This window comes from Cottoperca gobio, chromosome 9 (assembly GCF_900634415.1).
Source record: "Cottoperca gobio chromosome 9, fCotGob3.1, whole genome shotgun sequence".
NCBI classification, from domain to species: Eukaryota; Metazoa; Chordata; class Actinopteri; order Perciformes; family Bovichtidae; genus Cottoperca; species Cottoperca gobio.
In genome coordinates, this window is record NC_041363.1 from 4,861,851 (window position 1) to 4,887,615 (window position 25,765).

At 42.3% G+C, this 25,765-nt stretch overlaps 1 protein-coding gene across 1 annotated transcript in view; it reads right to left on the bottom strand.

Annotated features, from left to right (window-relative positions):
* Positions 1 to 3,750: 3,750 nt before the first annotated feature.
* si:dkeyp-14d3.1 (transmembrane protein 132C) overlaps positions 3,751 to 25,765 on the bottom strand; it is an 86,236-nt gene continuing 64,221 nt past the window's right edge. The window contains 6 exon segments of the mRNA XM_029440204.1: positions 3,751 to 5,164; positions 5,166 to 5,465; positions 7,157 to 7,348; positions 9,561 to 9,834; positions 15,653 to 15,861; positions 21,385 to 21,528. Of these exon segments, the coding sequence (XP_029296064.1) occupies positions 4,295 to 5,164; positions 5,166 to 5,465; positions 7,157 to 7,348; positions 9,561 to 9,834; positions 15,653 to 15,861; positions 21,385 to 21,528 (1,989 nt within the window). The 3' untranslated portion in view covers positions 3,751 to 4,294.

Genomic DNA, 25,765 nt, shown 5'->3' on the forward strand with positions numbered 1-25,765 from the left:
AAGGTTGATCTGTTTCCATCCCTAATGAAGTCATGCTGAGAATACGAGCAATGGGAACGAGCACGGCGGCGGGTAAAGGATGTCCATTCAGACGGATGATCTGTGAAATAAGCGAGCGTAAAATGCGTTTCACAGCGTACATCCATCTGGATTTATGGCATCAAAGTCAGTTATCATCTGCAAGCCTTGTGGTTTAGAGCATCTTATTTGTACAGATTGAGGTTTGACTCCCATAAAACAGTACATGTATCAAGATGCATTTCTCTCAGCCACACTGAGGAATACCATTCGTGTTCGGCGTATCTTGGTAGACCTCTGACCTTCTATTGTTTCCCGGCAGGCAGAGCAATGCCCCGGCCTGTCTCAGGGCGCTGGCTGATATGTCGCTCTGCTGTGCACGGTGCTCTGCTCGTCCTCCTGGGCCGATGCATCTAGATGACACGGTTGGTTACTCACCTCATGCTGCTGACGGGCTTCCCTTGCTACTGTAGTTGTATATTGTCTTTGGGTTTTTTGAGTCATGGCTGATACTGCGTGTGTGAGTTTGTGTTTATATCACATCGTACCTGCATTCTGCAACACTTTGTTTAGGGGGACTTTGATTTATGGTTACGGCTGGTGCTATTTTATGTTTTTCTTTCTGTCAAACAAATCTGAAGCTAAAAAAAAGACAGAATAGTGATGGAAGTTTATTCCTCTCTGCCACAGACTTCCATTGTTGTTCAAAAACTATTTAAAACTGATGAGCCACACTGTTACACACGATCGCCTTTAATATGATGAACATGGCCACTAGTTTAACACTACACTTGCTGCTGTAAATACTCACTGGAGCACCAAATATGTATTAATTCACAGCTTCCCAACAAATGCTCTATCAACTCCTGTTTTAGAGACGTTTGCAGTTTTAAGACATTAGAAAGTGCATTTTGTCATTGTACATCTTAAGTACAGAAGTCATAAAGTATTGATCGATGAACGTTGTGGGTTTTTATGTTTTCTTAGGATTTGGCGACAATAAGAAAACTATAGAATTATTTAAACCTAATCCTGTAAAGTTATAATTAGCTCGAGGTCAAGGTAAGAAGCTCGGCTTAATGTGGACAATAAAGAGCCCTTTTAAAGCTAGTGAGACATTAACTGTGTGTGTGTGAACATTTGGGAGTGTGTGCTCTGGTGTTTGTCTTCCCGCTGTGGTGCACTGCTCAGGTGGGAGATTGTGTTTACAAGACAAAGATTTGCCACCAGGGTGTTGTTCATTAACGCTGGTGTCTTTGGTTCCCTGCGGCTCCATCTGTAAAAATCAGTTGGACCGGAAAGTCAAGCTGACCTTGTCAGCTGCTCCCTTGTTCCCCTGAAATAGCGTGTTTGTGTGCATTTATTTGATGTAGATCTGCTGTGAACTGATTTAAAAATAAATTCAAAGGAAGCAACATAACTCAAGCAGTGAGTGAATAATCATTTGGAAATTGCAAATACAGACCCGCTACTATTAGGACTACAGGGAGCACAGCCAACCATTAGTGTGAGTTTGTTGGTCTCACATCATCAATTTAATTAAAAATCCATTTAAGATGGAGGCCTGGGGAAGCCTTTTACTTTTACATTTAGGCAAGTCAAGACATCAAGGCCAGCGAAAATGAATGTTGAGTTACCGTGCTCTAAGAATGGAAGTGAATACAATCGTTATATCTCCTGTGCCACATCCCAGCAGGTGTAAACGCTTCATTCTTAAATCGGAGCCCAAGGGGGGGGAGACAGCGGGCCTTTAATGGGCTTCCCTGTTCTCCTCCTACTTGAAGAGGCTGAAGCTACCGACGACAGTCACGGAAAAAGACTCGCAGTGGTGTTTTAATTACACAGGGAGCCTCCATCAATCATGCCCCTTGTGGCTGACAGCTAAATCCCTCCCAGGACTTGCACTGGCTTTCCTCGCCCTTCACAGTCCACAGGCTGGGCACAGCAGCCATGTTCCCAATGCACAGCACACGCTGCACATGGATCAATCCCCTGCAGCCACTGATAGAGCTACAGAAGCAGGAATATCTCACAGGAGATAGCAGATAAAGACAGCTTTAAGACATGGATGTATGCAGTGTAAGCTGCATTGCCAATAGCTGATTTATTAACAGTTAAAGTGATGAATTGTGCATTTAGTCTTTTAAAAGTAGAATGGCTGAGCTGAGGTCGTAATATTTCTCACTTTCACTATTCTGCCACACTGTATGCTAAATATGAAGCTAGCATAAGCAGCCGCTTAACTTAGCCGACTGGTTGTAAACGTGGAGACAGCTAGCTTAGCTCTGTCCAAATGTAACACGTCTACCAGCACCTCTGAAGCTCAGACATAAACACGTTATATCTTAAATATTCCAGGAAGTAACAAGAAAGAGTCTGGAACATAACCCCCTGTAAAACCACGGATCATTTTTACACTTTGTTTTTGTCGGAGCCAGAGCCATGCTAGCTGTTTCAACGTTACGCTAAGCTAACCGTCTGATGTAGCTACTGGTTGTAGCTTCATAATTACCGTAAATAAATGAGAATGGTATCAATATTAAATAAGCACATTTCTCAAAATACAGCACTACTCCTTTAATTATCGTACTACCTATCATGGTTTTATTATCTTTCTATCTGAAATCTATTCATTGATTTCTTTTTGTTATGTTAATAGAGTGGCTCAGCATGCAGTGGATCAATAGCAGCACCACAGAAGTAGAAAAGAGAATCAGTCGACAAGCTGCTTGAACTAATTAAATAAAAGTAGAAAAGTTAAACTTTCCTACATGTGTCTGGAGCGGTTCAGAGCTGACTGCTGCCCTAATCTAAATGACATTCCCTAATTATACTCAAGGTGCTAACATTTGCTTAAGTATCCCACCTCCTTTCTTCCAAGCTAAATCTCGTTGCTGATTAACAATCTGATCCGCACTGCAGCAACAGTTAACATAATGTGAACATTTCTCTGCTTGATGGAAAATAATAACACACAAAAAAACGCAATCAGCCAACACCACTGTGATGATAATAACGTTCACTGAGCAAAATGCAATTTTTCAGCCGACTGCCTTTGTTTAGAACATTTTTCAGAGATGATTATTATTTGTGTAATTATCTGGATAATAAAATATCCATTCCTAAGAAGAACACATTTCCCACCTTGCTTGTAATTATCCCTCTTTGTAACCTTCTCCCGAGAGATGGAGAGCACTTTTCATCCCAGTTTGTCGATCAGTGTGCTTTTCCTGGATGCTATGGGACGGAGGTTAACGAGACCTTAATTGGCATTTTCTTTAAAGCTCACAAACTTTAAACTGGGGTCTGGCAGAGGGAAATGTCTCATTACCATGCTATCCAGCCATTTAGTTTAAAAGCCCATTCATACACTGGCTGTCATGCTAGGGTATGAGTTCTAATAGACGAGATGAGAGTATATTAACGGCCATTGTCTTCGGTCAGCTTTAAAGGGGAGCAGATTATGCTGTGCCTTGTGGGTAAATTGAATATCATCAATTACTCTTGATACAAAGATGAATGTGTAATTGGTTCCCTTTCCTCAACCACAATCCTCCGCTGAATTTAGGACTTGATGCTGCGGTCAATAAAGGCTGATACACGCTCTTGACATTGTTGTGTATTTCTTAAATGTTATGAAAATACAATATACATGGCAACGATACAATGCTTTGGAGACTGTTCGGTATATACTGTACATAACAGGTCTTCTGCCGTGTTAAGGAGGATGAGAATAAACCAAAGTTGTGCCTTTTTTTTTTTTCCTTTCATCGACATGCAGACATTTCTCATTGCTTGCTTTGGCCTTTACAGAACTCGTCCATAGAATAAGGATCTGACGTAAGAAATTAATATCCAAAATGTTACAAAACTTCCAAAACCATTTAATGTGCACACACATTCGGAACATCTACCTATTCATGTTACGGTTCGTTTTAAAATCTACATGTCTGAATATTACAGGTCATAGTAGCTGCAGATCAGTCCTGGGATCCTTCTCTCTAAACCCTGTAGTAATAAAATGATGATAAAAAGGTAATCATCTGATTAACAACTGAAAAAAAGAATCACGTGACGCCCTCATTCATTGACAATTTTTTTTTTCATTAATGATTCACCATCAGTCACTTGGAGAATCATGACAATCCTCTTTAATCTAATGACCCTTTGGCAGTTTGGGGTGATTCTGAAGTCAATTTCTGGATCCGGTTTCCGTCCAGACCCACTTTCCTCTGAAAGGCATAAGGGTGAGTTTGTTACAAGTGCACGCTGTACATTATGCCACCTCTTTCAAAGCACTGTCATTTAACCTTTCCATGTAATTGCGCAACTCCTTGGCGTCTCCCAGCTCCACCTCTTGGCACACCCACTTAATGTCCTGGCTGTGGCATCCAGTCAGTGTGTTAACAGTGGGGTAGCTGCTGTCCGAGGGGATGGTGGTGAACGTGGTGAACTTGACTCTCTTCCTCTTGGTGGTGGGTGAGTCTCCTTTACTGTCCTTGGCTATGCACCCTGTGTCTGCCGCCCGGTGCACTTGCCCCTGCACATTCTTCTGGACCGAGCCTCCGTTCAGCAAGTGGCTGCCTTCCTCGAGCCCGCTGCTCGAGTCCATCATGGAGGTCTGTTCCTCCTGCTGGGGCGACAGGCTGATTTGGCTCTCCAGTAGCTCTGCCTCATTCCCCAGCCACACCCAATCGTGGGCATGGTTCATGTTCTCCTGGCCCTCAATCGACAGCTCCTTGTGGCGATACTTCAGGGTGTAGGAGATGCAGTTGATGAGAAAAACCAGGATGGCAAGGCAGAAGACCCCCAGCAGGGCGTACATGCCGATCTCCAGGTCAGTGAGCCCACGAGCAGTCTGAATTAGGTCATCGTCGGCCATATTGCGGCCACGGGGCAGGTCCACCTGCGCAGGGAAGTCAGCAAAGTCAATTGGCATGTTCTGGCTACCATCGTTTGAAAGTTTATTACCATTGGGTCTGCGCATTATTGCGCTTCTAGTGGTGGTGGCTCTCCTCAACACCCCATCCTCCATGTCAGAGATGGAGCTGCCATAGTAGTGGGTGTCATGGCCGGTCCTGTCCTGGGAGGGGGAGAGACCTCTGTTCTCCACATCGTCTCCATCGGGGCTGTAGTCGCTGCTTTCCTCCCCTTGAGGTGTCACTGTGACCAAACTTCACCCTGACGTTACAGTTCCCAGCTGCAAGGATGCTGCGGCGCTTAAACTTCTGGCAGACCTCGCAAACAGTCATTTCCACCCTGACCAGCAGGCCTTGGCCCTCCGCCTCCGTCACAATGACAGGCCATTTCCACGATGGGTTCTGCTGCACTGTCACTATTTCCTCATCTAGGGAGGTGGCCGTCAGGACAAAAAAGTCCGGATTATAAAGGTCAAGAGGAGCCACAGAGCCGTCGCTGAACTGTAGCCAGGCGCTGATTAAGGCCTCCTGGGAGAACACACACAAACAATATGCAGAGAGAGAGAGAGAGAGAGAGAGAGAGAGAGAGAGAGAGACAGACAGAGAGAGCGAGAGAGAGAGAGAGAGAGAGAGAGAGAGAGACAGAGAGAGAGAGAGACAGAGAGAGAGAGAGAGAGAGAGACAGAGAGAGAGACAGAGAGAGAGAGAGAGAATATTCAGTGACACATAGATGCTGTGCTTTTGTACTACAAATAAACGTATAATAGCACAACAATACTGCATGTAGCCTAACAGGAAACTAAAAGGAACAGTTATATTATATATATATATTGGATTGGATAATATATGGAACCTTCTAATTGTGAAAACCTTTATAAGTCCAAAACAAGCTCCACTAAGTTCCGTGGTCCTTCCATCTCAGCGGCTATTCTCTCTAAACTAAGGGAGGTTTAAATTAAAAGATAGGCAGAAAAGATCAAACAGTAACATTAAACATTGTTCATGCGAATGAGGATTTGCCATACATAGACATCTCAAGGCCTTTTCCTTCTGCATTTTCCCAATTTGCCTTTTAATGTTGCCGAAGGACAAATCCCCAAAGGCGCACCAGTAGTCAGCGCTCCCCAATTACTGACACCAGAGGACTTACAGTGCAGCGCTGCCTGCTTATCTTCACAGTTTGCGTGTGGAGATAGGATAGATAAATGGTCTTCCCATCCCTCCTCATATGGAGGAAGAGGGGGGGAGGAATGTAAAGGAGCAGTCCAGAGAACTTGTTGAGAGGGCTTGATGGGCAGATCAAAGGCGCCACAATGAGAGTAGCCGGGCTAAATTAGTAAGGGAAGCAAAACATGAAGGTTTAGGCTGTAAAGTCACATTGTGGTTCAGAAGCTGTGGTGTTGACTTTGCATGCTTTGAGATTAAGCTCCTGTTTCTATTAGCTGCCCAAGGAAACACATTCCGTCAAGCTCTGGCTTTTCAGGCCTTGGAGTTAAGAGGGTTAGGGATGGTGTGGAACAAACAAATAGACACGTGCACACGAGCACCAGCTCACTCGCAGCTGTCTTTCATTGTAAAAATGCTCATTCAAGGACCCTGATAGTGAGAACTGGAGTCTGGAAATATATCTTTTGGTTTTTTAAAAGCACAGTAATCAAGGCAGCAGAATCAAACATTTTGTTTGGCGTCAGTAGATACATATAAATCTGTCTTTCATCAAATTGCAAACGTAATTGAATAAAACGAATGCTGGGAGATAATAATTACTGGTGTAAAAAGAATAAGCATCATTATGTGTTTTAATCAGACCTGGCTAAATTGTGTTACTTTGTGTTAATTGTGTTATAATTACTGGTCTTTGTTTTTAATCTAGTAGATTAGAGGCAGTGTACTCATGAGCGAAGAGAGACATGAGATATAAAGACAAGCTCAATTTAACTCCTAATTTGTTTTTCAAACTTTACTTCAAGTCTCTTATATTTAGAGGTACAAAATGTATCTTTCATTTGTCTATAAAATGACAAAATAAACTGTCAAGGTGATTCGCAAATTGCTTGTTCTATATGTCCAACATCCCAAAACATCCAGATATTCACTTTTTACAATCAGATGTGACAAAGAAAAGCAACAAATTTGAATATTGTTGCGTGGAAATGATTAAATTGATCATCAAACGATCGATTACTCGATTAACAAAATATCCGGTGCAGCATCCTGACCTGTTTGAGGCTCTGCAGAATCTCCTGCGTGGTCGTGGTAGCCAGGATGGCTCTGTTGCTTCCTGGACTGAGCTGCAGACTCATAGAGAGGCCCGTCACCAGCTGGACCCCTAACTCTGTGATGGTCACTTTGTCATCCACCACTGTGATCGTCTTCTCTGCCAGGATTGAGTCTGACAAAGGAGACAACACCTAGGGGGTGCAAAAGACAGGGAAGAAAATAAAAGAGCAATCAACATTCCCGTCAATTACGTGATTGTCGAGCAATGACTTGTGACGTTCGAGTGTGATCAATTACAGCTGTGACTCCAGCTTTTGTATAGTCTGTTTATGAAAGCTTTTTCATTTCCTTCCTAAACACCAAGGGCTGGGGAGGACTTTCCCAGGAGAAATCAACAGTGACAGTAACCATAGCCTAGAGAAAAAGAGCACTATAGAAACTTCAGGAAATCCAAGCAGAAATATGTCCACAGTGGTCACACGGCTTGATTGACAAGTGGTTCCTGGCAGGTGGAGTGCAACAACAACCCATCAATGAGCACTTAGCAGTGAGGATGTCACAGACATGAAAAAAAGAGGATTACCACGAGTTATAGGTGATTTAAGAATTTTTTTTCCAAATGTTTCATCTCACATAAAAAGCTCACAAGCCCCTGTGCAATATGCAAAACCTACTTTTTTATTTTATCTCTTTACTCAGGCTGCGTAGATCAAACAACAACCTGGCTGCCATCCAACCGCAGTGCCTCCTGTAGGTAGGAATCCATTCCCTTTGATTAATACTGGTAATCCAGAGGAAAGGCACACTTTTACCCCAGTTCAGAAGCAGGAAGTCTAACTGTATTTATGATAAATGCCATCGGAGGTATGTGTGACTTTCAGTCTGTGCGCTGCGTGGCACAGGTAGTCACAGCTGTCAGACCTTTGCACTCCTCATGTTCTACAGTTTGTGCTTGTTGTGTGAAAGCGTGGATGTTTTCTGGAAGGTGAAGATACGTCTGCACGCAGACAGACAGATGAGTTCTCGACGCCGGGGAGCAGATCCCACTCACACAGATGCCATTAGGAGGCTGATATTCATCCAGTTAGCCTGGAGAGCGTGACAATCCAGAGGGCAGAGAGGGAGGACCCACTCACTGCTGAGAGCCCACAGTTCTGTGAAACACCAGCAAGCACCTGTCTGCACTTGGAGGTACTAGGTAATCTGTTATTGTCCCTGGAATAAACCATATTTACATGTTCCTACAGCACATTATCGTCACTTGTATTTGTGTTGACAGCCCACACTTTCATACATTTTAAAAAAATGTATAAATTCTAATCATTTAAATCAGGGGTGTCAAACATGCGGCTCGGGGGCCAAAACCGGCCCACCACAGGGTCCAATCCGGCCCGTGGGATGACTTTGCAAAGTGTAAAGATTAGTTGTTTTGATCATAAAGTAAAATACTGTTCCAGATACCTGTGACACAATGTGTTGTGCCTTTTAGACACACTGTGATCAGTAAATGCACATGTGTAAATGATAAACGAGGGATAATATTGTTGAAATTTTAGGTTGTTCATAATGTTTTGTAAAAAGATAACATTTGATTATTATGCTGTGATGTTACTGGTCCGGCCCACTTGAGATCAAATTGTGCTGCATGTGGCCCCTGAACTAAACTGAGTTTGACCCCCCTGATATAAATGCTTTAATATAATCATACCCGTATTTGAGACATTAGAATAATTGCTGCATTATATTCTGCTAAAACAGACCAAGGTCTTTGGCAGCCTCCTGTGCACTGTGCTTTACACCAGGTTGGCAGGAATCTGTATAATAAGAAGCAGGCTGCGACCTTCCAACACACATGTGACCGAAGCTTTAAGAAATGATCGCGATGTCAGATGGTAGAATGAATTAATTTATATTCCCTGTTAGCAAGAGCTGCGGCTTTCCTTGCACAATGGCTAGACCTTTGAGACAGGAAGCAACAGGATTCATGGGAATTATGCTTTTTAATCTGGGAAGCACTGGCACGAGGAGAACAGTAAATTGCTAGTGTTCCCGAGCATCTGAATTATAACAGTGAAATCAAACTATCGTTTAATTTATATCTACCTATGTAGAACAGTTCAGGGATATTACAGCTTCTATTTCAGCCATCATTTCTATGAATTATTAAAACCTTTTATTCACCAAAGTGTGCGTGAGAAACTACTGAAAGTACAGTGGGTAAAAGTTGAAACAGGATAAATGTTTGCATGAACAATTTAGTTAATAATGGTACGAGTTTATATCTACTTCATATTAGCATTTAGTTGCCGCATTTCCAGATCTCAGCAATTAACTCGGAATGAAAACAGATTGCTATGCCACACATGAAATCCTTAATGCAGTTAAAGCGAACACATGGATTACCTGGATAGTGGTCATCCCCATGTCGAGTCCCACCAGTATCCTCCTGTCCAGTAGCTGTGCAGTCTGGGGGTCTTCCACCTTCAGGAAGTCCCACACCAGCTCTGTGATGTCCACCTGCCAATCAGTGCCCAGCATGAAGCTGGTCTGGCCTCGAGGATCAGCTGACTCAGCCACAAAATGGGTCAGGACCCTGACCATGGCATGCTGGTACTGCAGGGTGCAGCTTCGTCCTCGCCTGTCTTCATCGTCCTCGTCCTCGCTGTCCCGTGTGGACCTGGCAGTAAAGAAAAGGACACGCTAGCGGCGCGGCTCTAGGAATAGCAACGTTGGTCGGCCCGCTACATTGGCTCAGACTGAAATCAAAGTCATTACTGGATGGATTGCCATGACATTTGGTACAGACATTCATGATCCCCAGAGGATAAATCCAGATAATGGGTAATAACAAATGGTGATCCTCTGGATTTCATCTCGCACTGCTGTCAGGTAAAACATTTCATTTGTCCGTTACTTTCTTTTATGACCAAATACCTGCAAAACTAATGACATCCACATCACCCTCAGCTGATTCACTGCTAATTACGCTAAACTGAGATAATAAACAATATATTTACAACACATTTGCATGTTAGCATTGTCACTCTGAGCATGCTGACAGTATTTAGAGCGATTACGGCTGTGTGCTCTTACTCTAAATTATGCAAACTACTTCCATTAAAACGATACAGAAAGTGTATACGAGTCAAAGCTCTTTCCCATTAAATAACAAAATGATATGCAATTGGTGTTTATTGCTATATTACAATCTACCAAAGGCATAATCTAAATTAATTGTGGCATATGTGCATACTGTATTTGCTAAAAATATACTTGATGGATGAGAAGAGAAAACACGGGCTCTGCATTGATGTGCAGTTTGTGGTATTTTCAGCAGCTTTTAACTTAAACTGATCTCAGTCAAACGTTCACACGCACAGCAGTCTGTCTCTCACAGGGATGTTTACACCAAGTAGCGATGCAATGTTGTTGATTAAACCACAAAGAGAGGATAAACCCATCGTTTTTCTTTCTCAGTGTCTCTCCTTCACCATTTCGGAGCACCTGGTCTGGGTTGGGAATGTGCACACACCTCCTTACTGCTTTCCTTAATAGCCCTTAATATCCCTCATTGCCCTGTTGCTAGCAAATCTAATTTTATTACTTCAGGCAAAACAATCCGCCGACAGAGGCTCAGCTCTTTCTCTCCAGGAGAATTGCTTTGAGTATGACAAACAGGGTTTAAACGGTTACTACACAGATGCAATATCATTAGATTTTACCCATAACGTTTAATTCTTATCTCGCTTCAACACCAGATGAAGCACCTTAAGATGTTGAGGAACGGTTGATCTGGGAGAATAAATGCTTTTCAGTCTTACACTGAGGCAGAGGTGGGACACTTTCAAACAGGAAGTGTGCTTTGTAAACACAACTACTAATCATATACTGAGCGGCACTTTAGATTTCCTTCGTCTCTCTTCCTCCCTCACACACACACACACACACACACACACACACACACACACTATCATGATATCATGATAAAGGGGAGAAGTAAATAAATTAATCTCTTAAACTGTTTTTCTCGCGATTATCCGCTCTGCTTGTCTCTTTTCTGCCCGAATCCCCGGAGAAATCTGACTGCACGTGAAGCCGGGGGAATAAAGATGTTAGCTGCACGCTCCAGAGAGAAGCCGAGAGTACACTGAGATTTGGAGTTAAGGGCTTAAAAAACGTTCGGTGGCGCGACCGATTTAACATGCAACTGCATGACAGCCATTCACAGAGGAAATTACACTACTGTGGGCTTTGTAGGATCACTTGGCGAAAACCTTTGGATTCAACAAGAGCAACTAGTGATCCTGCCAAGTGAAAAGACGCTCGTGATGAATTGCTTTTGTATTTGAACTGTGGTGTCCAAACACAGACAGTTGACTATTTCACTATCTCAGCAGAGTAAAGTAAAAACAAGAGTTTAATCTGCTTTGTGAGTACGGTGTGGTTTAGTCAGATTTAAATGACCCACCAACTGTCAGCAGATTTTAATTCAGATTTTGTTAAATCCTGATTGCACGTAAGTATGTTTCTAACTAATGCTTGGTGCACACTAGGGGAACTGAGGAGACCACAGACTTCCCAACAAATGTAACCAGTTCTTTATATTTTAATTGTAATAGCACACACAGCTGATTACCAGGAGCGGCGAATCAGACACCAGAATCTACCCAATTATCCTCTCGTGTGGGGGCCAGTGTAGTCCTGCCCACTTCAAACCAGTGAAGAGAGCCAAGAGAGGAAAAATACAAATCTAAAATGTGAAATAACCAAGAATGTCTTAGCTTTGCAAAGAATAGTAACGGCCCATCATTAAAACTAGCATGGCCGAGCTGCACTGGGATCAGGGAACTGAAAGAAATTCAACTGTATGAATAAGGAAACGGTCAAATTCAGTTTGTGAGCAGACTACAGGAGGTGTAGAGTGTGCTCACTATAGCAGACTGGAATCTGTTGATCAGCTGCAGTTTGGATTTTGATCCTTTGCGTACTGAACCACTAACACGTCTCCGAACTGGGTTTAAAAAGTTACATTATTTTTTCACTATTTTCGAAACGCTTGTAAGAGTAGATTAAAATAACAGATGAGTTGTGCCCCAGCAGACCCTTCATGACACATTTAATGCATATTTATGAATGCTAATGCCTCCACTTATGATTTCTACGCGATTTCTACACACAGAAGTGGAACACTGCAACACATCCCAGGGGACGACAGGGTTATTTGAGTCCTTCTCGTCCATAATATATTTAGATTTTATCAAATGCACGGAGCTTCCTCCCCGGGTTACCTTAGTCCACGTTGGCTAATTAAAGGGCAACCTTCAAATTCATATACAAACAAAAATAATTCCCTGAATGCATGAAGTGTAGCATTTCATACATGGTTCATGAATTTGTGATCAAACATTCATTTTGCGTCGCATTTTTCTTTTAAATTTATATTCGCCCTTTCATAAATTCCTCTTTTCCACTCTCTCTCCACTCATTTACATATTATACGCACAGTAGAAAACCATCTGCCACTGATTTCAGTCACCATCTTCCAATTATTCCAACGCCAGTAATTGAAAGTTTCTCACCGCTGACTGCTTTGGTTAAATCTCCTTTGAATCATATTGTGTGTGTGTGTTCTGAGCGTAAACAGAATCTGTTATTTGATATTCACAGCCAATGAGTTGACAAATGGCACTGATGTTGCAGGAGTATGTACTGACACATTGACTGAATCAGTGTTTAAACGGTACATTTGTAAGGACGTGTATACATGCAGGTATTCGTCAGATGCAATGGATTCAGGAGTAAACAAGATGATAGTGAAGTCCAACTGTTTTAGCTCCGGTATAAATCTGATATGCCAGCGCTTGTGCAGCCATCTCAAAATCTAATCTAAGGTTAATCTAATAAACAAGAACAACCTGCTTCACAAAGCAATTTTTCTTTCCGCTTCATTCACTTTCAAGCGCAGTTCTGACTTCACAGGAGATGCTGCATATTAGTGTGTGTGTGTGTGTGTGTGTGTGTGTGTGTGTGTGTGTGTGTGTGTGTGTGTGTGTGTCATGCTTATTTTTGTTGTGCTCCGTGGATTTTGTGCTGGATTTGTTTTGGCATTTCTCTGCTTTTTATTTTCTGCTACAATAACATGACGAAGGTCATTTGGACGGAAATAGGCCGTGCTGCTTCTATATATACACACAGATGCAGCTCTATCTGGCAACACTTGATTGTTTTGTTTTATTGGTTTGTTTTGCTGCCCACCCAGTGCAAAAACAACATTAGAAATGGAGTATTAAAAGGTAACCGCTATTTGAAAACCACTTTTAAAACAAGTGGGTAAAAAAGGAATCTCAATATACATATCTTGAAAGACTTGTTAAAGGAGTGGTGCATGCCTGAGTGCTACGCCTACACTTAGGTTTGCTGTCTGCGAAGGCTTATCTTGTCCCCGTTCTGACAGGGCTTAGAGAAGGGAAGAGGTGAGCCATACAGGCAGTGCCAGTCAAAAACTGTGAGCAACGCTTTTGCAACTCTCCAACTGAGTCCTGATGTCTCTTTATTTCCCATTTCTCTCTCGCCCCTCCAATACGGCCACCACTTGCCAGCCAGGCTGATAGAGAAAGCTCCTGCCACTTGCTATTGTTGCTCAGCGTCTCCCTTCCTTGTAGGCTGTTGGACAGTGGAGCAGTGCCATTTCTCATCAACAGGCGAAGTGCTACTTTGCAAGGTCACGCCTGTTATCCCCTGATAAACAAAGACGGGAGGGAGACAAGGAGAAACAATGCTCTCTGCTGCCCGTCAGCAGCGGTGCCGGCGTCAACAATGACAACACAACTCGCCTGTCCCAGCTGATAAAGGTGGACCAGTGCACAGCTGGGAAAGCAACATCCGCGACAAGCCATGGCATTAGTTGAATGCTGTACCTCTGTCACTCAAAATAAGAGGAGAGCCAGGATAATTAGAGCAGCCACACTAGTGCGTGGGATGACTCCAAGTCCAGGACCAAGCTAGACACTTTTCCAGAAGTAATTACTGCAGGTAGGCTGATAGCTGCTCCATCAATTGATGGATTTCAGCAGTTGCAGAGATGCAGTGCACAGCGGTGTTGGCAGAGGTGTTGCTTGTGATGAGGGCCCAGGGGAAGACGTCTGACCTCCAGGCAGCTCTAATAATGTTCTGTTCTACTGACGACTAAGAGGCAAAATGGCAGGACACCTTAAGCCGGTGGTAATGACAGGCTGTATTGCACAGGTCAGCCATTTTGTTATCAGCCAAGAACTGTCAGCGGGACCGACGCCAGGAAGAGACAGGTGGAGTGGTGTTCAGTCACACGTCTCATCATTATCTTATCTGAGGCTGCCATGATCGAATCGAATACATCACCTGGAATAAAGGCCATTTGTTACCCTCTTAAATGAAGCCAGTGCTGCTGCAAGAGTAGACAAAGGGCTCGGATTGAGAGCACTCCTGTTATGCCTTACACAACACTATTGTTAGAGAATTAAAAAGATGCAATTATGAATCAAACTTGGATCCAGTCAAATTAAGATTGGCAGCATGACGCTGATGCTGTTTCATTGGATAATTGGACATTTTGCCTGAATTACACGTTGCACAGCAGATGACGCGAGATAATGAGCTCTTCTCAGAATGTTGAATTGTTATGCTAAAAGAAAAGTGGCGGGAGACTGAGTCACATGAGAGTCGACTAGACTTTGACGTATTCGTGAATTGAGACTTGAGACAAATGACTCTAAAGCAGGGGTCTTCAACGCCTTTCAGGCCAAACTGATGGAGAGATGGAGCAAGGACCCCCTGCTATATATATTATATAGAAGAGGCTTGAAGAGGTCCGAGCGACGCGGGGGGTTCTCGCCTCTCCTTTCCTCCGCTCTGTCTCTGACTGTAGGTGTGTGTGTGTGTTGGGAGCGGAGCTGAATGTGTGCATTGCTGACTGAAAGTCTTCTGCCTCCATTTATCCGTTCGCTACAATATGTTGGATTCATTTTAATGTGCATTTAAAGATATTTCAATTTGTGGAAAACAAATTGGTTGAAAATAAAAAATTGTGGAATCAACCAAACATGTTGGACCCCCTGGTGAAGACCTCTGCTCTAAAGGACTTGACTTTTTAAAAGATTGGAAGTTTGAAGTAATGCAAACCTGGCAACCTATCAGAGGCAAGACCATCAGAGGAAAATGCAAAAGTATTTTTATTTAGATTCAGTGTTCGATGTAGGGACAGTTTAAATTGGGGTGGACCATCAGAATTTGACTTGTGACTTGCTTGACTTGCAGTAGGGACTCGATTTGTCTTGCTTGACTCTCACCACATTAACTTGGTACTTACTTGAGACCTGAAGTTTAAGAAGTGAGACTACCTGGCTTGTGACTTGCACATGAGTGACCCACTCCCAACTGTGGTTCATCATTGAGTGGGATAAAAGGGAAGACCTCTGGTATCTTGTAATACTGTAGCTGACAGATGTTCAGTACTGTACCTCTGACTGGTGGCCATGATGGGCACCCTCCACCCTTTGATCTGGCTCAGCTCCGTGTCTGACACCTCAATCTGGAGGGGGAGTCGAGGGATCCACACGTTGAGCTCCAGCTGTGCGCTCAGGTATCCGTAGGTGAAGTTCACCATCATCTTCACCTTGCCCTTCATCTCCTTGCCATTAACGAAAACATAGTCGCACCTGTCTGACACCTGCGTGAGAGGAGAGGGAAGGATTAAGAGAGACGGCATTTAAGTTGAGCTCTTCTGACGGTTACTACACAGTGAATTACAGAGTGCAATATACTGTACGAGCGTACACTGTAGCCCGGGCTCTCCAAGTTGATTACAAGGTTTACACTCCTGAGCGCCCCACTGATACAGTATTCCTGTAACTACTTTGAACAAGATGAAAGGTCCTGTATGTACTCCACACTCAGGAAAAGAGAGAGAGAGGGGACTTCTTTGAACCTGAGGGAAAACAGGTCATGGTCTGCTCTTCTATTATAGTTCTGCCTACGGCTAAAAGAAGAACCAACAGATGGGAAGAAAGAGGAGAGCAGTTGTCTCTTGACTAAACTCAAAGCCATCCGTTTCATAAATTGCTATAAAAACAATTATAAAAAAAGAAGAAATGAGTGGTTCAAATTTGTGCTTTCAAAAGACACAACTCCTTCTTGCTTTGGCTCACTCTCTTTGAAGTCCCCCCCCCCCCCAAGCTTCTTTCTAAACTTGTACCAGTGTGTGATCAATGTCCAGAATCTTCTCTTTCTCTATCTCTTTAAAATGCAATGCCATGCAAGCCCTACAAACACATAAAATATGCAAATACGGAAAAACCCCTGAAGAGGATCTGAAGACGGATATCAAGCACACACACACACACACACACACACACACACACACACACACACACACACACACACACACACACACACACACACACACACACACACACACACACACACACACACACACACACGTTATTAATCAGTATGTCTTAACGACTGTTTTTTTTTTGACACATCGTCAGTCCTATAGATCCCATCGTATAGTAGATTACTAGAAACCAGATGGAATTAGATGGTCTGGGGAAATATCTTTTTTTTTTTTTTTTTTTACATCCAAGCGAGATAAAACCATAAACAGACATAAATCATGAAGCAGCAGCAGGATGTCCTCTGTGACCAGATAGTAGAGACAGACATATTCTATAGCTTTGTGTGAGCTCCCTCCACTTCGCACCTCGAGAGTGAAGACAGGAGAAGATTTTCGGTGGAAATTAATGTGGCTGATTGGTCTACGCTTAGGGTTTTATTTTTATTATCATTATTATTATCATCATCATCACCATCATCGTCATTGTTATTATTATTATTATTATTATTATTATTATTATTATTATTATTATTATTATTATTATTATTATACCCTTCATTTGAACAGGAAAGGCCGATGAGAGGAAGCTCTCTTTGGCAAGGACACCCTGATTACAGTACAATACGTAACAATAAAATAATAGAAGCACACATTATAATATACATCAACACATTAGCGTTATTAATTTATAACAAGGATCTTGCAATTCAGTCTGTATTCCACTTGAAATTGGAAGGAAGGCTAAGTGCTACACTCGTAAAGCGGAAGCTAGTTAGCCTAGCCTGCTAATGTCAACCGATTCCCACTAGACGTTACTTTGTCAGCTCTCTCTCTGTAATGTTTATCTCACATTTAAATTAAAGGTTTGCTGCTTTTCTTTCATGGGTGCACTTGTGGGAATGGAAAATGAGCAGGCATTCAAAACTCTCGATCTTAGCACTTACATAAGTTAACCAGTGATTCGCTTCATGTCAGCAGTGACACGGAGCTAATGTGATGAGCTACTTCTAGTGCCTGCCGACAAAAATATATATACGCACCAGTCAAATGACCAGTAAAAGCACATTGTCACTTGGGACCAAAGATTCACGCCCCCCAGAATAACACTAATTCAGACGGAGCTATCACAGCAGAATATTTCTCAAACGTTTTTCAGCGGAGGCGACCATTTTTAAATGGTACACAAAGGTTTCCCCACAAAATAGCAAGCTTGTGAGAAAACTGAAGAGCCCGCTGCAGGGCATCCTTCAAGGCTACAGTCAACCATCAGAGAACTTCTGTTAAGGACCGCAAAAGCCCTGAATTGTCAAGTGGACGCACACAGCATATTTGCTCTATGTAGCTACTACAAATAAAGAGTGCAGAGCATACACAGTGGTACTATTTCATGGTATCCACGACTGGTTTATTAAGTGTTCCCAGAATCGGGGATGCAGCCTTTTGGAGTTATGCACCAAAGCTATGGAACACTTTTACCTGCAGACATTAGGGAGGCGAGCTCGCTCAATATTTTTAAAAGTAAACTAAAAGCAATTTACTTTAGCCTTTTAATGGTGATATTTTATACAATGTTTAATGCTGCTACTCTGTGCCACTTTAAACTAATGTAAATTATTTCATTCCATAATGTTAATTTCTGCTGGTTTAACTGAATGTGTAACGGTAACTTCGATAAGTGTGTATTTTTGAAAAGCCTGAGATCAAATCGACCACGGGGAAAAAGAGGAAGTTGCTCTGATGTTGGACATTAACCGATAGATTTCATGAAACTTAACAAACTGGGGTTTGTTTATGAAACGGGAAGACGACCAAGAACAGGGAGCAAAGGGAGTAAACCAGCTGAAGGGCCACAGCGGCACATTGTTCATCTCATGCTTTCAAAATATGGCTCTGATAGTTTAAAACATTTACAAGAACGGTGATGAATGTGGTTTCAGGAGGGTCGTTAAGTACGGCACAGATACGGAAACGAGGCATGATCTCCAATGTTATTTATACTATTTGTAATGCTACTTCACATTCATTTACATCAACACTGATTATTATTCTGTAAATGCTCTGTCTCATCTTGCACTAATTGTTATGTTTTTGCTGTGAAGCACTTTGGGCTGCAATTCTTGTGTGAAATATGCTATACAAACAAAGTTTATTCTTATTATTACTAATGTTGCACTACACTGCAATGCAACAGGGACTGACAGAGTTGCTTAATAAAGCTTTTGGACATTTTTACAAGGGCGGTGGTGCTCCCCTGGCTACAGTCATTAATGGAGCAGATTGGGCTCAGTCAGGGCTCCCAGTGTGAGAGTTTGAACTGATAAAGATGTCAGAGGAGTCCCTGCTCCTTATCAGCCCTCATTGTTCGGTTCTTTCTCTCTCGATGCGCTCAGTCGGCTGGTACTGCAGTGCATTTGACAGCCAACGTTTCATCTCCAACAAGTTGGGGCCCTGCAACCTGCTTGCACGATCATTAACTTGCAGGCTGGACAATGCCTGACTGGGCTCCATGTGGTGCTCATTGACCAAATCCAACAGTGATATATAGACGATCGATAAAATCAATGCGGCTGACAAATACGTTTATCCTATTAGTCTTAATAGCCACATTCACAGGCAGCTACAGGAAGTCAGTTTACTCTTATTCGTAGTAAGAAACGAACATTTAAATGGATGTGGGACTTATTAACACACACGTCTGCTGCGGTATGTCCCATGACAGGCAAGTGAACTGCCTGCTGGCATTTCTTTGATCTGTTCCCAAACAATCTAGGCAGAAACAATTATGGTGGACACGGCAGCTGACATCCAGCCATCCCAACACATTACACTGACATGCTTATACCCTCCTGCTGGGCTGTATCATTGGCCGACATCGCTCCAAATCAATGTTTTAACTTAAAACGACAGTCCCTTTAACCCTTCGTACACACTCCCGCCAGGATGTGTGTTGCGGCAGACCGAGGGTGGGACTGTCTCTGTGAATTACACACTCTCCGTCATTCTGATTCACAAAGTATCATAAACGTCCAGGAGGATCCACTGCCACATTAATCAGACGCATTAGGAAGCTAACGGGAGAATACTTACTGAGGACATTAAGGCTGTCTCTGGATCTAGCCCAGGAAATTAACAACTCACCAGACAGATACAATCCACGGCAGATATGAGCGATGGGAGCGGGGAGCGTAAAGGTGGGGTGAGCCTGTCTCTGACTTGTACACAGAGTTGGCTTGACAGAAGCAATTAAGCCGCTCAGACTCCTCTGCATAAGCTACAGCACTCACTTCAATGCAAGGGGAAAGTCTGTACATATTCTCAGAGCCCTGCTGTGTGCAAGCAGTGGTGAGAAGAGCCCTCTCGTCGACCTTGAGGAAGTAGAGTTCATGGCCAACAAGGAGATGGACATTTTTATTTATAGCGGCCTAAACATGTCCGACAATGTGACTTTAGGTATTTCTGCAAAAAGCAAGTAAAAACATAATTTAATCTGCTCAGTGATTCATTATTCAGGGTTAATGTCACTCAGTCGCTCAGTCAAAGTGAGATAAATAAGTCATGTGAACATACATGATTAGAGGAGAGGGCAGAGGTGAGCATGCAGGATGAATGCTCTGACCTACATTAGAGATCTCATTGATTTGCAATTTCATTTTGCTCTGAAAATCTCTTAACCATCCCTAACTCACGCAGCGCACATGATAAACATTACATGCCATTACAGGACATTTAGCAGACGCTCTCATGTAGAGCGACTTACAGGGAACTAACTACAGTGTCCCTGGAGCAACTCAGGGTTACTCAGGGGCACAATGTGGCAGCCCTGGTGTTGAACTCACAACCATCACTAGACCACCACCCAAACAAACTAAATATCCTCCTTTATTGCTCTTTAGTGTAGACTTGGCGACATCCTACTATTCTTTCTGAACACGAGATTGGAAGGAGCCCTTTGCTGTTTCAACATCTGAGCCACAGCACACACAGATGTGATTTCTTCTTTGAGTCATTCTATAGATTATTAAGAAGTCATAGGGATCCTGTTGGACGGCAAAGTCACTGATAGAAGGGCTCAACTTTATCACACTGTGTGTGACTTTTCCCTCTGTTGTGCCTTGTGCCCCAGGTTTGAAAGGGACTCTAAAAATAAAGGAAATATTGAGCAACCTGTCAGCAGTCACTGCATATCAAACACACTCTTTCATGTTGCTTGCTGTTGTTTGTTTATCTGGAGGATTTATATGGATGTGCTAAACATAGAACATCCGTCACATTTTTAATATTCACAGCTTTTAAGCTTTACGCAGTGTCTGTAAAACAATAGCGTCTGTCATTCAATGTACATATTGGTTATTCTTTCAGTTCAATTTGATATTTATGTTTGTATCGCAATTAATATTGCTCTAATAAACAATATGGACTTCTACCAATCACGGTAGTCTATCACTACTAAGTAACATTTGATATAATACATTAATCAGTATTTTAATGAATTAAATATGAATCTATTACATTTGTTTTGTTGTCCAATGTACAAATTATAACCAAAAATGTGCTTTTCCATTGGTGGCGCTAATTTTCCAGTCGACTGCCATTAAACCTTTGCAGAAGAAGAGGACACGACAAGCATTTACGATTGTTTAATGCACAGATCTGGTGTTTGTGTCTCTTCAGTGGACGTATAACTCACATGCTTCATGCACGTCATCCCTTGGCCACTATAAGGGTTCTCATTGCACTTGTTTTTCACTCAGGTTTCCACTCAGGTTTTTCCTTCGCGCAGATTTAAAATGTGCATATAAAGAGGTGGATGCAAATGTACAAAGGTTTGCTTCTCTTTCGAGGATTCATCTTACGTACCTTGACCACATCTTCGTCTGTAGAGCGACACTTCACCGCTTCGGAGACGTCAGTAACAGAGGCGTCTATTCCGATGGTCACCACCTTCACTGGGACAGCCACCGTCTTCCCAGTCAGCACGGCGGTGTTCAAAATCTCAGAGTCCTAGAGACGGAGAGAAAAAGAAAGCTCAGCACAGGTAGCGATAGAACAAGTCAGTGACAGTGTTACAGCAGCTAAATGTACATTAAGTTTAATTTAATTGTGCACTGAACACCTTCAGTCTCCTCTTCACTTTTTAAAGGTGCGATATGCAGCATTTTGAGTTGATTGATTTCTTGAATATCTCTCTTTTTAGTTTCTAAGCTGAGTTGTTAAATATGAAATCATCCATAACTATTTTTGTGGGTTGTTCTAATTATCGTGAACGTAATTATCAGGATGAATACAAGACATTCTCTTCACTGCGGCGCTCTTCAGCTAGCTAATTGATGAAAGCAATTAGCATAACATTGTGGTTGGCTAGTCACCAAAATTACAGATCGGCAGATAACATTTAGATTTTAGAAGAGAGACAAATGAAATGCTTAAAATAATTATATTTCATGTGGGGAAATTATTCACGCTCTATTACAGGAGTATTTCTCTATGAATCATCTGCTTCTCTGCTCAGACACACCGTCATTAATATAACATGAGTGTTTTATTCATATACTGTTAGTCCGGGATCTATAGCGATTTAAAGGCACTCGTTGAAGTCTCTGTGGTTATCCTCCAAGACCACTGCCAGGAGACGTCTCCAACTCTGTTGTTTGGAATACATAGTGAATGATATTTCTACCTTCAGTCGTATGCTTGGCCTCTTTTCTCAATGTGAAAGCACTACAGCAAACCGTTACGCCCTCAAACATTTATAGATCATGTATCTATAAAAGCATTTATCTCTCAGACCACACGCAGGTTCAAAGGGCTGAAGAGGAGATCATAGATTCAAGGGTCAATTGTTAATTGTTTATGATAATTATACATTTTATTGATTGCTTTTGCGAAGGGGATGAAAACGGCAGTAAACAACCAAGAAAAAAACAGAAATAAAATAAATATTGCCATAAAACCTACATAATACCGCAAATAAAGTAGATCCTGCATTTGGATCATATTCACAGAATGCAATTTCATTTAATTGTGTTCTTTCAGCTTTGTTGTCAAAAAAAATATCCTTATTTTAATCATTTACATCTTTACAGATGAACTCTGGGTATCTCTGTTTAAGTGTCTATGTTAATATTTATATTGCAATTTATCAAATACAATAATGTACAATTTTATATATATAAATATCGGCTTTAAAGGAAACTTGCAATAATTCCACGAGCGTCAAAAGCTGAGACTCTTATTGCACATACATTATAATAGTCATTGTCATACGGTCAAATAAGCATAAAAAAGTCATGCGTTTGACTAAATATGTAGTTGTATTTTGGCAGAATAATACAGTGTATTCAATGTTTTGTATACAATAGATGGTGAGACTTAACCAGTTCTGTGTTCTCACTGGCCAATCAGCCTCGACTGGGCTCCATGCGAGTGACCTCAGCGGTCTAGACATCCTTGTTTCTTTAAGTTCAATAGCACAGCTTCATCCCTCTGAACATAAATCTTAACCTTTCATTACACATGAACATGGACTCACATGGACACACACACGGACACACACGATTGTCACTGAAGATAATTGGGGCCAATTAAGATAAGTTTGAGGAAACTTTTAGTCTCTAAAGTTCCACATGCACATTGGATTGAAGATCCAATTAATTGCTCTTCAATTACACAAATTGCTACGCAACCCTGGGCAGCTCAGTAAATACCTGCCATTGAGGTCAAAGTGCACGTCTCAATACATACTATACGACGAACATGGCTTTCTTGCTATTGGGGAACTGAAATGACTTCCTTTAGCTAATTGCACAGTGTGACAAAGGTTCTCATCGTACGCTGTTTTCATTCTGCTTCTGGAAAAGTCACAGACAAAAGCCCGGCTCTGATTTCTTTCATTTCAATGGGCATGAACCCCAAGACACCCTTTTTGTTTGGCCCTGTATTGAAGCTATGCCAGCACTGAAGACATTTAAGTGCCATTCTATTGAGGTAGCGACTATTATTTTTCTTTTAATCTCACTCCGGAGTGATGCCTGTTGAATAAAATGTCACATTTCTTTCGGGTAATATTGTTAAACCTGACAAACGCAGACAAGACCCAATCTACAGTGCCCGACTTCCTGTCACCACATTCAAGTGCATCCCATTGTGACCGGGGGAAGTACACAGGATTTTTTTACACTGCCCTGTTAACTCGCTTTCTAAAGACTTCCTCTTGTGTTTGTGAGCTTGTGAATCAGAGTCGTTCAAAAAAAGAGAAAAGGAGGATTAAGTTTGGTTGAAAGGAGCCTCGCTCGTTTGTAAGCATCAATTACTGAGGCCAGTCAGCTCTGGAGTGAAATGATTATTAGTTGAGCCAAGAGATACCAATGAATCACACAAAAACACTTAATCTTCAAATGGGTTTTCATTACAATTTTATAGACTGTGACAGTGTTATATAGCAATAAAGCCCCTCTCTCCCCGTGCCCCTGACTTTGATTCAATTCCCCTTAAAATCGAGGGTTGCTGTAAATTAATTCTGTGTCTGCTGGGATTCCTCCATTTCCAGAGGGTCATCTATAATACATGATGGGGTAAATGGTTGGGACCTGGTGGAAGCGGAGGCTAATGTTAGATTACAGCGGCTGGAGATGACCCAGCAGGTGGAGAGCAGCGCGGAGCAGGGTCTGGCAGTAATAAGACACAGCAGGATCCCACAGTGGTGCATCAATGGTCACACACTCAGACATAGACAGCGCAATTAAACACGAAATGAAGACCAGCGGTGCACATCAGCCACGTTACTAAGCCATCTTATGGTAGACTGGAAGGAGACACAATCAAATCTGGCCTTGTGAAACTGGACAGATGATCTGATGAGAGCTTTTACTATAGTCAGATTTATGAGTTTCTAACTGGAGATGCTACACATCGTAAAGGGGATAATAGCTGATAGTAATCCTCTATAACACCCAGTGCACAGTGCTCAGATGAGGTAAACGTGAAGCTGGAATTAAACAGCCTTAATAGGAGATAAAAGATGCAGATGTGACGCCAAGTAAAACAGTTTGCCTTTGTATCAAACAATAATTCACCTGACGAATCTAACGAAATGACTCAATATAGCCAGAGCCTGTTGGTAATGTCCATATCTGCTCACAATTATTGTTTCAAGAGTAATGTGGCAGAGATTTATTAAAAGATAATCCATGAGGGACTGTGACATTATTGGAAAATAACACACCATGAAGAGCGCGATGGAATGGATTATCTCCCTTAGACGACACCATGGCCACTGACTATCAAAGTGGACGTTGAAATAGATTCACGTTTAAGGGGAGATATTCCCTCTGAATACACCAGTAGGCATATTTAACCTTAAATTAACCCTTTTAAGTGAGCCTGGGGCGAAAATGCTACAAACCTGGACCTGAAGTAATGTTTTATGTCCTTTAGGGCCGGATTAATGCTCCTGTTATTCCAGATTAGATCGTGTTTTTAGCAGGTGTTATTACCAAACTAATAGTCCTCCATAGTGAACATGGAGCCTTTGGGACGCCGAGAGCCTCTGGCCCTGGAGCGGTCGCCCGCTACGGTTGGTTGATAAAGGTAGAAGAAGCCATTGGTTTAGAATGAGTCTCTCTAAGGTTATCACATAAACCACCTTAAAAAAAGCCTCTGTGGGAATCTTGGGTAAAAACAAAGAGCGTTGATCAGAACAGACGTTAATGTGAATCGAGTTCTCCTCGTCTTATATTTTTGTCCTTCACCTCTCTGTGCATAAGAAAAAAAGATAATGAGAATAATAATAATATGTGTACGGCACTAAACTAACGCACATGGGACAGCTTTGACATTTGATATATTTAAAGACGTTTCTATGGATGCTTTGTTGACGCTGGTGTTTGTGCTTTTCATACTAGCCAATCTGCTCCCTCAAGTCTCACAGATTTTGTTCAATAATCTGTGGGAGAACTGCCTGTCTGCTTTATCAAGGAACCCTCTGTTAGCATTCAGCACGCTGCTGTGGCTGGTAATGTGCTCTGGGCCGTAATTCTGCCTGTGTCTCGGTTGGATCTGAAAATAAGTGAGATTTATGGTGTCAGCCTGAGTGACACGGGCAGCATGAGAAGTAGCGAAGCTGCTGCCCGTCCTGCTGTTGCGTTTAGCCTCTGCTTCTACCTGCACTAACACATCCACATTCTGACCTCACCATGGCTACGGCAACAAATGAACGGGTCAAGCAGAGTGTTGAGTTGGG